The following is a 14,760-nucleotide window of genomic DNA, read 5'->3' on the forward strand; positions in this document are numbered from 1 at the left end:
AGGGGGAATCTCTAGGAGTTGAGGTCGGAACTCACTCTGTAGACCAGACTGGTCTCAAACTCAGAAATCCGCCTGCCTCTGCCTCCTAAGTGCTGGGATTAAAGGCGTGCGCCACCACTGCCCAACAACTTTTTTAAAACCTAAAGAATAGGCCCAAGGATGGCCCTGCCAGCTGGGCCCTTACCACCAAGCCTAAGGACCTGAGCTCCATACAGAGAGCAGAACAGATTCACACAAGTTGTTCTCCTACCTTCACACCCATGCCGTGCCATTTACATGTGCATCAACAATATGCACCCCCCCACACACACACACAGAAATAAAGAGAAAACCTGAAAGCACAGAGCAACAGAGCAGGGCTGGCAGACAGGGTAAGGAACAGGGCTCCATGGCTGAGAGGCCTGGGCACAAATGGCAGGACACCCAGGTCTGGGGCTGAACAGTACCTGGGAGCTACAGGCAGGGAGTTCTGTCCCCCACCAGAATGTGCCTAGAGACAGAAATGGAGATCATGAAATCCTTTTTCTTTTCTTTTCGGCGCTGGGAAAATTCAAGCATGCTGGATGAGCGCTCTAGCGCTGATCCGTACTCACTGCAACTAGACTCCTAAAACAGCAGCCATCCCTCTGTCACACACCTTCTGGTGACAGGTTTTCATGGAGTCCCTAGGATAAGCTCAGCATCGAGAACTCGAATGAGGGGCTGGGAATGCAGTGTGGTTGGCAGGGCACTCGCTTTGGCAGCCTGATGCTCTGGAGGGCATTCCCAGTACAACACATGGCATACTGGATGGTAGCACATGCTTGTAATTGCCATGTAAGAAAACTGTAAGAAGTGGAGGCAGGGGAATAGAAAATGGGGGCCACCCTCTGCTATAAATCTGAGGCTAGCTTGAATTACCTGAGACCATACTTTAAAAAAAGAGAGAAGAAAGAAAGAATGCTAATAAAGGTGATGTAGGGTGCGCGCCGGTCTGGAACACCAGCATTCAAGATACGCAGGCAGGAAAACTGTTCCAAGTTCAAGACCAGCCTGGGGAACGTCTGTCAAGAACAAAACAAACAAAATAACACAGCAGCAACAAAAAGGGCCAGCAAGATGGCTCCGTGAGTAAAGGGACTTGCTGCCAAGCCTGAACCTGAGTCTGATCTCCAGGTCTTAGATGGAGAAAACTGAGGTCTGAAAATTGTCCTCTGACCTCTGAACGCACGCACTTACACATGCTAACACTCTACCCCCTACCTGTACCACCACNAACACCCACCCACCCACCCACACAGACACAGACACTCACATACACAAATTAAGTTTTAAAATACAATCAAGTGGTGATGGCATACACACTTAATCCTAGCACTTGGGAGGCAGAGGCAGGAGGATCTCTTGATAGAAGCCAGCCTTGTCTGCAGAGTGAGTTTCGGGACAACCAAAGCTAAACAGAAAAACCCTGTCTCAAACCGTCCTACAAAAGAAAAAAAAGACAAAAACAAACAAACACAGCCAGGAGAGGTGGTGTGCGCTTTAATGAGATGGTAATGAATAATGTTTCTATGGATTAGCTGTACTCCCTCAACTTTGTCAGTCATTGTCTTTATTTTAGACAAAATGTTGGTTGTTCCTAATATCTATAAATATTAAATACATCTGCTAGACCTGGTAGTTCGCATCTGTAAACCCAGCACCCAAGAAGCTGGAACATGACGGCTGTCATGTCTGAACACTGGACTAGAGAGTGAGACCTTTTTTCAAATCAACAATAAATTCCTGCATCTCCACTGAATAAATATAAACTTGTACTATGATTTGTCTTTTATGAGCCAATAGGACCCCTGCAAGGGAGTCATAGGCCAGCAGGAGCTACATTCTGAGTCTGTTTCTAGTCAATAGGACACTAAACTTATTTTTTTTTTATTTTACTTATTTATTATATGTAAGTACACCATAGCTGTCTTCAGACACTCCAGAAGAGATCTCATTATGGATGGTTGTGAGCCACCATGTGGTTGCTGGGATCTGAACTCAGGACCTTTGTAAGAGCAGTCAGTGCTCTTAACCGCTGAGCCATCTCTCCAGCCCCTAAACTTACTTTTACGGTTAGCCTAAGGCCACTGCTAACAGAGGACACAGATGTGTCCCATACACTTAGGATGTCATTATATCAGTGACGTGAGCATGTGCTCATCAGTTACTTAGTATATACACCATGTTGTAAAAGAGCACAGATGATTCCTGAGTTTAGGGAAACCCTACTAAGGCAGATTCTCCAACTGCCTGTATAAAATCTGTTCCCCTCCCAGTGCCTGGATACAAACTGAGTTTTCAGCCAGACTCCTTGGGCCTCTGTCCTTTCAGTATTTGGGAAGCCAAAGCAGGAGGATCAAGGTTCGAGGACTTGGGCCAGTGAGCTAGCTCAGAGAGTAAAGGTGTGTGCTACGAAGCCTGACCTCCGAGCCAAGTTTCACCCCCAGGACCACATGGTGGAAGAACTGACTCCTCAGGTGTCCTCTGATGTCCACACGTGCACCTTGTCATGTACACACCTTCTCACACCCCACAAGGTTAACAACTCAATGTAATGTAAAAGCACAAGGCCTGGGCTAGAGAGATGACTCAGCAGTTAAGAGCACTGCTCTTCCAGAGGTCCTGAGTTCAAATCCCAGCAACCACATGGTGGCTCACAACCATCCATAATGAGATCTGATGCCCTCTTCTGAGGTGTCTGAAGACAGCTACAGTGTACTTACATATAATAAATAGATAAATCTTAAAAAAACAAACAAACAAACAAACAAACAAAAAAAGAAAAAACTCTCAAGCCTGGGTGTTCAGTCCAGTGAGTTCAGTCCAGCCTGGCAGCGTAGTGAGACCCTGTCTTGAAGTAAGGGGCTTGATGTAATGGCTCAGAAAGGATGTCTTTCATCCCAGCACTCAGGAGGCAGGGGCAGGCAGAGCTCTGAGTCCAAGGCCAGCCTGGTCTACAGAGTGAGTTCCAGAAGAGCCAAGGCTACATAATAGAAAAACCCTGCCTCAGACCAAGCAAAACAAACACGGGTAGATAAGTAAGTAAGTAAAACAGGACCGTTTTAGTCTGAATGCTGTCCGGGGGCTCTTAGGGGTTCAGCAGCCACCAATAAAGAAGGTGGCTACTGGGGAGAGACGGTGAGAGGCTATGGCTTATCCACAAGGTCCTTCTCTGGCACACAGGTCCTGAGGCCCCTGTGTTCGCAGCCCTCCCCTCCACCACCACCAATGTGGAGATGCTATCCCTGGCCACTGCTCCCTCTCCCCAGCCTTGCTTTTTGCAGAGTGGGAACCCTAAGCCTACATGCTCACCTGAACAGAACGCCTTTGATGACCTGCCAGGCGTTGGGGGCTGGCTGGGGTGGAGGGTTCTGAGGCTGGGTCTCGGCTGGCGTGTCCCTCCCAATGCTGCCATTGCTGGTCACCTGTAGGGGGAACAGAGAATAGGGTAAGGGGGGCTGATTAGGGTACCCTGAATTCAGAGGCCGAGACTTTGTCAATCTTCAGAGAAGGCACAACCAGTAGTTCCCAGCTAGAAAGGGCTCCAGAGGAAACTGCTCCCCAAAGGTACTGATGCTGGGGACAGTCCTGAGCTGCCTTAGTCTATAGGGACCTGTCTATCAGCACCGACCCAAATGGGGGCAGCATTGAAAAGCAGGTGCTAACAAGAAGCTGTGGCCAGGCCTGAAACTCAGGTCCTAAGAATTAAATCACAGTGCACTGGAGCAGGGCAGGCACAGATGCAGTCAGCAGCTGAGGGACAGTCGGACACTGTGCGCTGAGCACTGTTCTAGGCTGTCCTAGGGCCCTGCAGCTGGCTACCACAAAAAGCTGGGGCTGATCCACAAGATCCTTCCCTGGGCGTGAGGGCTCTGAGCCCCTGCTCGCCAGTTCTCCAGCAGGGGCTGTCCAACAGTGAGACAGACAGACTGGTGCAGAACCTCACCGCTGTGAGCTGGTATACAAGCACCCATCCTGTACACCCTGTGGAGCACCAAGCTCTGAATATAGCTGCACTCGACAACTGAGCAAACAAAGGCTCAGAGAGATTAAGATACTTGTCTGGGTTACTCAGGAGCAAGACACCAAAGAGAAAGAATCAGGTGGGGATAAAATGGAAAGAAATCATCTCTCACATAGGTTGCCTCAAAACACAAGGATTCTCTCAGAAGCAGAGACACTGACAGCTAGGAAGGAGAGAGTCCAGAGCAGGGCCATTTGGGAGCCTCTCTTTGGACACTGCTGGCTCCAGTCCTGTGTTCGTCTCTCCCACTGGCTGTCCCATCCTGTCAGACTTCAAAGGTAGGACCTGAGGACTACAGGGATGGCTCAGTAGCTCACAGCACAGGTCGCTCTTTCTGAAGACTAAGGTCTGGTTTCCAGCACACACATAGTGGCTCACAAACATCTGTAACTCCAGTTCCAGGGAATTTAATATCCTTTTCTGATCTCCATAGGCACTGGGCACACATATAGTACAAATATATACATGCAGGCAAAGCCCTTATATGCATAAAATAAAATAAACTGATCTTTTTTTAAAAAAAGGATCTAGGGCTGGAGAGATGGCTCAGTGGTTAAGAGTACTGACTGCTTTCCCAGACGTCCTGAGTTCAATCCCCAGCAACCACATGGTGGCTCACAGCCATCTGTAATGGGAGCTGACTCCCTCTTCTGGAGTGTCTGAAGACAGCTACAGTGTACTTATGTATAATAATAAATGAATCTTAAAAAAAAAAAAGGAGCAGCAGCAGCTGCCATGTACCCCAGCCCTTAGCCCTCAGGAGGAGGTGAGTAAAAAGGAAAAACAAAACTGCTGTCTGCTTACCTACCTACCTATCAACTATTTACCTGTCTAGTCCTCTATCATCTACCTATTTACCTACCAACCATCAGCCTATCATCTATCTGCCTGATTTTGTTTACTTTTTGGTTTTAAAAGACAGGGTCTCTCTGTGTAGCCTTGGCTATTAGGGAACTCGCTGCGTAGACCAGGCTGGCCTCCAACTCAGAGATCCGCCTACCTCTGCCTCCCAAGTGCTGGGATTAAAGGTGTGCGCCACCATTGCCCAGCTCTATTTGTTTATTTTTGGCTGGGGGGGTTGTTTTTGTTTTTTCAGGACAGGGTTGCTCTGTGTAATAGCCAGTAGAAGTCTAGCTGCCCTGGATTTGCTCTGTAGACCAAGCTGGCCTCAAAGTCACAGAGATCTACCTGTCTCTAGCTGGGATGTGCCACCACGCCTGTCCTTGTCTGTCTGTCTGTCTGTCTGTCTGTTTTAAGGTAAATATACAGGCAGTATTCCAGTGACTGCTCAGCCATTTGTATGGTATACTCAATGTTCTTCCTAAAAAAGATAAACAGAAATATGTTTTGGAGAAATAAGCAGAAGGTGAGAGCCACCAGGACAAAGGTAGGAACCCACAAAGACTGGAATGACATCTCAGTGAGTCTCTCAGACTGAAACAGTCACATGGGGAAGCCAGGGAAAGGTGTTTTAACGATGGGAAAAGTATAAGGGACAGCAGACATGTCCAGCTATAAGGGCCAGCAGACATGTGCAGCTATAAGGGCCAGCAGACATGTGCAGCTATAAGGGCCAGCAGACATGTGCAGCTATAAGGGCCAGCAGACATGTCCCGCTATAAGGTCCTCACTCTGCAGATGCTGAGTTTGGTCAGGTTTCTAGCAAGTCTGGATAGACTCAGAGTCAAGAAGAGAGGTGGGGACCAGGCCAGGATTTGAAGTCACCCCTGACTGCTTCCAGGTCTCGTCCCGTACAGTGATGGACAATCCAGCTGGGAAGACTCCCACAGACAAGCAGACCAAACCCATGAGGTAAGCTCCTCGTACCCAGGAGCATGGCCACAGTCAGAAAGCCCCTCAAAGTGCTGTTGGCAGTGTAAGGAGACAGGGGTGGCTCTGAGCTAATGCCCACCTAGACTTCACAATGGGGGTGGGGTGGGGGCCATGGCTCGGTACTCCCTGAATTCAGGGTACACCAGACCCTGGGCCCCATCCCCAGTAGTGGGAGGGCAAGGAAGAATCCTGAGTCAAGAGACAGGACACTCGCACAGAAGCTCACGACTTTCTGCAATCCCAGTTCCAGGGATCGGATACCCTCGTTCTTTCAGCCTCCATGTGTACCAGGTATGCACGTGATACATGTGGGCAAATACTCACATACGAGAAGTGAAGTAAATACAAGCATTTCTCTTCTTCTTCTTAATGTCTCTTTTATTTTATGGGAGGAGGGACACATGCCACAGCACATGTGTGTGGGGACACATGTGTGGAGGTCAGAGGGCAGTGTGAGAGCTGGCTTTGTATTTTTGCCATGTGGGTTCCAGGAATCAAATCCAGGCTGACAAGCTTGGCAATGCCCACCTTTGCCCACTGCTCCATCTCATTGGTCCCTAAACCACTTTAGTGTGTGAACGGACAAGAACAAGTGCCCTTTAAAAAATATTTATGGATATGGATGTTGTGCCTACACATATGTCTGTGTATCATGTAAATACCCAGTGCCTGAAGAGGCCAGATGAGGTCATGGGATCCCATGGAACTGGAGTTATAGAAGGTTATGAACCACCATGTGGGTGTTGGTAATCAAATCTTGGTCCTCTGGAAGAGCAGTCAATGCTCCTAACTGTTGAGCAACCCAAAGATTTTATCTATCCATCCATCCATCCATCCATCCATCCATGGCTAAATGCTTTGTTTTGAGTTAGGGTTTATATAGCCCTGGCTGTCCTGGAACTCTCTATGCAGACCAGACGGGTCTCCAACTCAAAGATCTTCCTGCCTCTGTCCACCAAGTGCTAGAACTAAAGGCGTATACCACCATTGTCCAGAATTTCTTTTGAATTGTGTGCAGGCACATGGTGTATACATTTGAATGCAGGTGCCCCTGGATGCCGGAAGAGGTGGCTGAGCCCGAACTGGAGTTACAGGCAATGACTTTTGAGCTGTCCAATGTGGGCCGTGGGGATTGAACTGCAAGAGCAGTCCAGCGCCTCTTAATGTCTGAGCCAGCTCTCCAGGCCCCGAAAAAAAAAAATGTTTAGCTGATGTGATGGCCTACTCCTGCAATCCAAGCATCCAGGAGGCAAACTCCAAAGGTCTCTGTGGGTTTGAAGCCAACCTGGACTGCATATGGAGTTCTGGGTCAGTTAAGGCTCCATACAGAGACTCTGTCTCAAAGAAGTAAATACATAAATACTATTATTGTACATTTGTATGGTGCATATGTGTGAATGTGTGTGCTCCATCATGTGTGTGAAGCTCAGAGACATAAAGTTCTCCGTCAACCTTTAAGTAGGCTCCAGGGATCAAACACAGGCTGCCAGACTCATCTGGTCTCTGTGATCTACTCATCTATCTCAAGGGCCGTCACGACCCCAGGGTTCAAGTGTGCACACCTGCAATTCCTACTCGGGAAGGAATGGCTGAAGGCTGCCTTAAGTCTAAGGTCATCCTAGCTTACACATGAGATCCTCTCTCTACAAAACAGTAAAACTGGCTGGTGGCTTATGCCTTTAATCCCAATACTTGGGAGGCAGAGGCAGAGGGTAGTAGAGTCAAGGCCAGCCTTGCCTACATAGTTCCAGAACATTGAGAGCTATAAAGAAACTGTCTCAAACAAACACCAATAAACAGGCTGGCGAGACGGTTAGGTAGTTATAAGCACTTGCTGCTCTTACAGAGGACCAGTTTGGTTCTCAGCATCACACAATGGTTTACTAACATCTATAATCCAGCCGGGCGTGGTGGCACATGCCTTTAATCCCAGCACTCGGGAGGCAGAGGCAGGCGGATTTCTGAGTTCGAGGCCAGCCTGGTCTACAAAGTGAGCTCCAGGACAGCCAGGGCTACACAGAGAAACCCTGTCTCGAAAAACCAAAAAAAAAAAAAAATCTATAATCCATTCCAAGAGATCTGACCTTTTTTGCAGGCACCAGGTAAACATGTAGTATACATACATATATGTAGGCAAAACACTCATACACATAAATCAATCTTAAACAAATAAAACGACAAAACCAAACTGCTTCTGTCCTGCATTTACAGACTTTACTGTCAAACCCTCCTAACAAACACAACCTAGCAGTGACTTCCACAGCATGTCTGCCCCTCTGGGCATGGGGAATGGGGCACACATCCAAACACATTCTACAGGAGGGACTTGGGCATCTGAGATTTTTATACTGATGGAAGGGAACTCTGGAACCAGCCCCCAGAGACAATTTTACTCATAACAAACTGATACAGTCACTGCAGAGTGTATCAAAAGCCACCACGCTCTACACTGACATCGGACAAATGTAAAGGTATCTAAGTTAAACCTGGACAGAGGTGACCCTCCTGGGGCTCCCCTTGCCTTCAGCGTCAAAGCCCACTCCTCACAGAGCCTGGCACACAGTTGCCTCCCTGCTCCTCTGGCCACTTGCTTAGCCCATCTAGTGCCCTTCCTAACACCAGGCATCATCTACCTCAGGGCCTCTGCACAGTCGAGTTCCATGACATCAGTGGCCTTTCCTTTACAGAGTTGTGATTCCTCCTGTCCCTCCTTCAGATCTTTATAGAGTGCCACCTTCTCTGGGACGTCTTCCCCAAGACCCTATTTGAGCCAGGCAGTGGTGGTGCACACCTTTAATCCCAGCACTTGGGAGGCAGAGGCTGGCAATCTCTGTGAGTTCAAGGCCAGCTTGGTCTACAGAGTGAGTTCCAGGACAGCCAGGGCTACACAGAGAATAACCCTGTCTTGGGGGAAAAAAAAAAAAAAAAGACCCCATTTGAATGGCAGCTTTCTTTCCCACACACCCACTGCTCACTCCCTACACACTCCAGCTATATATCTAAGTTTCTGCCACCTGTGGCCAGGTATGTTTTGTTACTGTGTCCCTATCTATGCTTCCCCACCTCTTACTGGAGACATGAGGTCCAAGAAAGCAGAGCCTGTTTTACCCACTGCCTGTATCAGCTGAGGGACGAGTGCTGCTGGGCCCCGGGCTCCATGCTAAGCCAGCAGGCTGGAGAGGGTGGCAGAGAGCACGAAGGCAGTAGGGAGAGAAGCACGGCCCCTGCTTGCTCTTGCCTCACAGCCCCTGCTTGCTCATACCTCTCTATCACAGCCCCTGCTTGCTCTTGCCTCTCCTCTCTATCACAGCCCCTGCTTGCTCATACCTCTCTATCACAGCCCCTGCTTGCTCTTGCCTCTCCTCTCTATCACAGCCCCTGCTTGCTCTTGCCTCTCCTCTCTATCACAGCCCCTGCTTGCTCTTGCCTCTCTATCACAGCCCCTGCTCCAGCAACACCCGCCAGTCTGGGAAACAGTTATGACCACTACAGGACCATGTCCTCAAGGACTGCTCAGACTCACCATGACCACCTCACACTCTATCTCAGCATGGCCTCTGGTTCAGCAACCATTCACAGCTGCAGAGATGCATCAGGGTAGAGCACCTGTCAGTGCGGGGCTTGATAGTCATGCAGGAATCCTGGGAATTCCCTGCCTATACCATTAATAAAACAGAACGAACAAAACTTCCTCCAACTTACCATTTCCTCTGCCCAGCCTAAGCTGAGATATAGGGCTGACCAAAAGTCACAACACACAGTGGGCAGGCTGGGCCATCAGGACCCATGGGGGAGCCCAAAGGGCACAACTGACCCAGTCTGAGAGGATTTCTTTCTTAGGGGAAGGAAACCTGAGACCTGAGACCTAAGGATCATCTGGGCAGTGGGGCATGTCATGTCAGGAAGCTGAGGCAGGAGGATTCTCAATCTGAGGCTGGACTCCACTCCATGGTGAGACTCTTGTCTTCAAACAAAACCAAAACCTGCCCATCCTCATGTGATCCTGCACATGCCCTGTATTTACAGCTGCTCTCGGGTGAGCTCCTTAGTCGATGTTCCTGAGGACTGTGTGAAAGAGCAGAAAAGAAGACCCAAGAGGGAAGACAGGCAAAAACACCAAGGAAGGAGACTGGAAGCAGTCTAGGGGTGAGGTTCACAGTAGATGCCATTCTTCCAGTCAGCTGGCTCTCTAGCACAGGTGATTCTGTCTCCACCACCCCTGCCCCCATCCCAAGAACATTTAGAAACTTCTAGAGACATTTTTGATTGTCGGATCAGGAAAGGATACACATGCTACTGACAAAGTCTGCAAATACCAGGGGCAGTGCTACGCATCCTAAGGTGCACAGGGCAGCCCCACATTGAGGAATTTGCCATTCAAAATGTCAATAACCAAGGTGTTTGTAAGCTGGACAGTGGTGGCTCACAGTTGGATTCCCAGCACTTGGAAGGCAAAAGCAGGTGGATCTCTGAGTTCCAGGCCAGTCTGGGCTACAGGGTGAGTTCCAGAACTACTAAAACAAACAAGCCAAGTTATAATGGGCACACCTTTAATTCCAGCACTTGGGAGACAGAGGCAGGAAGAACTCTATGAGTTCTAGACCAGCCAGGGCTACAAAAACTTGAGATGGCTACAAAGACGGTCTCAAAAAATTTAAAAAAAAAAAAAAAGAAAAGAAAAGGAAAAAAAAGAAAAGAAAGGGGGGGAGGAGAAAAAGAAAAAGAACAAAGAACAAAGAAGGCCTAGTCTAGTCTAAAGAAAACAGTTCATGCCAGATCTTGATCTGCTTAAAAAAAGAGGGAAAAGGAAAAAAAAGTGTACTTTATCCTGAAGGCCAAAGGATGAGTATTAAAACTTTTCAAGCGTAAGCTAGGATTAGAAGCAGTACTGTCACCCCAGTACTTGGGAGGATGGAGCAGAAGGGTCACCATCAGCCCTAGCTGCATAGGAAGACTCTGACCGAAGTCACAAACCAAAGATTTAGAGCAGAGATTGGAACCAGAGAGGCTCCGCATGGGACTGGAAGCTCAACAGTCTCTCACACCACTGACACGCAATCATCAACAGAAACTTACAGGAGCTACCCCTGCCAAGGGTCAGAGGCTAGGACGTCCCTGCAGACCCCACTGGTGTATTCACCACAGCAGGGATAAACCAGCAATTCCCTGAGCTGCGTGCACCCAAGGTCTGGCTGGAAAGGCCAGAAAGCCTCAGTGCAGAAAAGGTGGGTCCTACCTTGTCACTGTGAGTGTATCTGCCCCCCTCCTTTGAGACCCTACAGCCCCTCATCCCGACTTCTGTCACTTCCTGAGTCTGTTTACACTACCATCTCCTCTCCCACGCCCCTCCCTGCAGGGACATGACTGGAGACAGCTTTAGAGCCATAAGGCGGGACCTCTCGTCCAACTCCCCCATTAACCCCTGGGGAAATAAAGACCCAAAGGAAGAAAACTTGTCCAAGGTCACATCCAGTCAGCTTCATGCACCCCTCCCAGTCGATACTCCTCACCCCTGAGCTGCCTCCTACACGTCAGTGACATCCCAGTGGGTGGGTCGACAGCACCTTGCTTCCACTCCATCAATTCCAGCAAAAGCCTGCACGGAGCCTGAGTGAACTGCTATGCTCTGAGGTCTCAGTTTATTGGGGATGGTAATGGGTTATAGGAGGCAAACGCGCCGGGACCCCTTTCTCTATTGAATCAGCTTGGGCTAAATGCGCCCATCTCAGTCCAGACCACCCACGGACACCAACGCTAACCTGGGTGACCTTCTACCAGCGCCTTCGTCTTGTGGGCCCCTCGAATCCTTGTCTGTGAAATGGGTCCGGTCGGCCTCCGCAGCCCGTGCCCTCTACCCCAACCGCAATTACCGTATTTGCCCTGAGCTTGAAAACTCTCAATGACCCAACCACCGTCCCCGATCCCGGGCACGGCGGAGCGGACCGGGAACACCAGCCCTCCCCAGGCACAGTGCTGGAGGCTGGAACCCCACAGCCGAGGACGCTTGGCTTCCCCAGTCTGCGCCCCTCCGCGCCACCCTCGGCTCAGCTCGAGCAAGGAGTCCGCTGGACGCCCGGCGCGAGCCTGCAGGACGCCCGGCGCGCAACAGAGCCGGCTTCCCGCCACCGTCCGGCCTCCCCGGGCGGCCCGGCGCCGCCAGGGCCCAATCGTCAAGGTCCCTTTGGGGCATGGAGCCCCCGGTGCACCCGGTTCCGCCAAAAAAAGCCAAGACACTCCCTGCAGGGGGCCCCCCGCTAGGGAAGAGCCCCCTCAGGCACCTCTCGGCCTCCGTACCTGACCAGAGCTGCCTCCCCCGGCCGCCACCACGGCGCTGCCGGCCCCGTCCGCCTCCTGCGCCGCCGCCATCTTCCTGCTCCGGGTCCCCGCCCCCGCCGCCAGCCCCGCCCCGTCCCCGTCGGCGCCAGCGCGATCGCGCGAGATTTCACACTTGAGCCCTCCCCACCGGGCTCCCGTCTCCGCAGGCAGCGCCTCAAGCCACGCCCTCTGGAAGGGCCGACTCGGCCACCGTACGCGTCTTCCGTCCCTTGTCACCGCAGGTGGGTTTTTTGGGTATCGCAGGGAGTGACTTCTCCGCGTGCTTGAACTTTCTAGTCTAAAATGCTCTTCTCGTGGGTTCTACTCGTTACACTCGGCCAAGGTGGATGGTTATTTATTTTTTTTGATCCTACCGCAGTCCGGATCGCCGTTTCTCCTCGGGTTTTACGCACAGGCGATGGTTTCGGAGCTTCTCCGGCCACCGTAGCGGTTCGCTAGAGCCACGCCCCTTTTGAAGAGCCAACCCTTCTCCCGCTGCGGATTTTCGACCTGCGGGGTGGTCCTTACCTAGTTCTTAGGATTTCCTTGACTTAAGTTTTCGTCGTCAATCCTCGGAGACTGTAGTTCATCCTTAGGCCGTATCTGGACACCGCACCTGGAAATGGGACCCGAGTCTCTTTTTTCAAATAAAAGATTCGGTTTGTCTTACGTACACGAGCACTGCCTGTATCTTTTATGTCAGAAGAGGGCAGCGGATCACCTTATAGATGGTTGTGAGCCGCCGGGTGGTTGCTGGGACGTAAGCTCGGGACCTCTGGAAGAGCAGATGATGCTCTGAACCGCTGAGCCATCTCTCCATCCCGGACCCTAGCCGCTTTTAGGCCGCTTGCTTTAGCACTCGTCTTCCAGTAGCGGGGTCTATACTTTCTTGCAAAACTTCGAATCTTTAAACACAAAGACAGGATCTCATTCTGTAGCCCAGGCCGGCCTCAACTCCTGATCCTCCTGCCTCAGTCTCCGGAATACTGGGGATAAAACACAACAGACGTGAGCGTAAGAATCCTACTTTCTCTTTTTGTTTGATCGTGTTGTTGGGTCAAGGGAAAGGTCTTGAAACCCTGGCTGTGGCAGGCATAGAACTTGCGGCATCGGGCCGGGCGTGGTGGCCCATGCCTTTAATCCCAGCACTCGGAAGGCAGAGGCAGGCGGATTTCTGAGTTTGAGGCCAGCCTGGTCTACAGAGTGANTTCCAGGACAGCCAGGGCTACACAGAGAAACCCTGTCTCGAAAAAAAACAAAAAATAAAAAATAAAAAAAAGGATAAATAAATTAGCAGGGTGGTGGTGCACACCTTTAATCCCAGCACTTATGAGGCAGAGGCAGGCGGATCTCTGAGATCAAGGCCAGCCTGGTTTTCATAGTTCCTGATGAAGTCTGTATTAGTTACTTTCCTGTTGTTGTGATGACCAAAAGCAAGTTTTGAACTATTTTATTTTAGCCTATAGTTTCCAAGAGTACAGCGTAGTGGGGATGGAGGGACATGGGAGCAAGCAGCAGGCATGCTGGTTGGAACAAGAAGCCGAGAACTTATCCTCAAATGAATAAAGGGAGAGGGAGGGAGATAGTCGGGAGGATTTAACTCTCAACGCCCACTTCAAATGACCTATTTCCTCCAGTAAGGCCTCACCTTGTAAGTGTCCCCCAACAGTACCACCAACCGAAGACCAGGAGCCCGCACCTTTGATCCTTTAGGGGACATCCCCATCCAAACCACCACACTGTAGGAGAACATGAACCCTCTCTGTAGGCAGTTTTCACTTCCTCGTTGAGTCCTCACATTTCCTGGATCTGAACAGGAAGAGCAAACCAGACCACAGACAGAGGCCTTTTCTTCTTCCCATTTTCCTTCGTGCACCCTCTTCATTTGTCATCTTCCTATTCTGCCTCAGTTTCCCCCCAGGTTCATACCAGGTCATACCAGCAGAGCTTCTACCTGTGTAGGAGGGCTCGGGCTTCCAAGCCAGACAAGTGTGATAGGGTCCACATGTAAAGATCACAAGTTCAAGGATGCCACCGACGAGTTCTAGGTCAGCCTGAGTTACATGCTGCCCAGTCTAGAAGAAGAAGATCCGAAGATATGTCTGAGCTGGGTGGTGGCACACACCTTTAATCCCAGCACTCCGAAGGCAGAGGCAGGCAGATCTCTCTGAGACTGACTCCAGCCTAGTCTACACAGTGAGTTCCAGGAAAGCCAGGACTAGAGAAAGCCTGTTTTAAAAGAATGAGAAGGAAGAGGAAGAAGAGGAGGGGGAGGAGGAGAAGGAGATGGAGGAGGAGGAGGATTGCACTTGTGGCTAACAAGGTGGCCCAGTGGATAAAGGCACTTGTGGCCAATCCTGAGGATCTGAGTTCAGTCCCTGGGATTTCCATGATGGAAGGAGAGATTCAGCTTCATAAATCAACCTCTGAAGCTGGGCGGTGGTGGCACACACCTTTAATCCCAGCACTCAGGAGGCAAAGGCAGGCAGATTTCTGAGTTCGAGGCCAGCCTGGTCTACAAAGTGAGTTCCAGGACAGCCAGGGCTACACAGAGAAACCCTGTCTCG

The 14,760-nt window shown here is 50.4% G+C and overlaps 1 protein-coding gene across 1 annotated transcript in view; it reads right to left on the reverse strand.

Moving 5' to 3' along the window:
* Positions 1–12,256, reverse strand: part of Clptm1 (CLPTM1 regulator of GABA type A receptor forward trafficking) — a 32,232-nt gene extending 19,976 nt beyond the window's left edge. Inside the window, exons 1-2 of the mRNA XM_021218617.2 lie at positions 12,173–12,256; positions 3,334–3,446 (exon numbers count right to left, since the gene is read on the reverse strand). Coding sequence (XP_021074276.1) covers positions 3,334–3,446; positions 12,173–12,244 — 185 coding nt within the window. The 5' untranslated portion in view covers positions 12,245–12,256. The remainder of the gene's footprint in view (positions 1–3,333; positions 3,447–12,172) is intronic.
* Between the last annotated feature and the right edge of the window lie 2,504 nt (positions 12,257–14,760).

The sequence above is a fragment of the Mus pahari genome, chromosome 19 (assembly GCF_900095145.1).
Source record: "Mus pahari chromosome 19, PAHARI_EIJ_v1.1, whole genome shotgun sequence".
Taxonomy (NCBI): domain Eukaryota; kingdom Metazoa; phylum Chordata; class Mammalia; order Rodentia; family Muridae; genus Mus; species Mus pahari.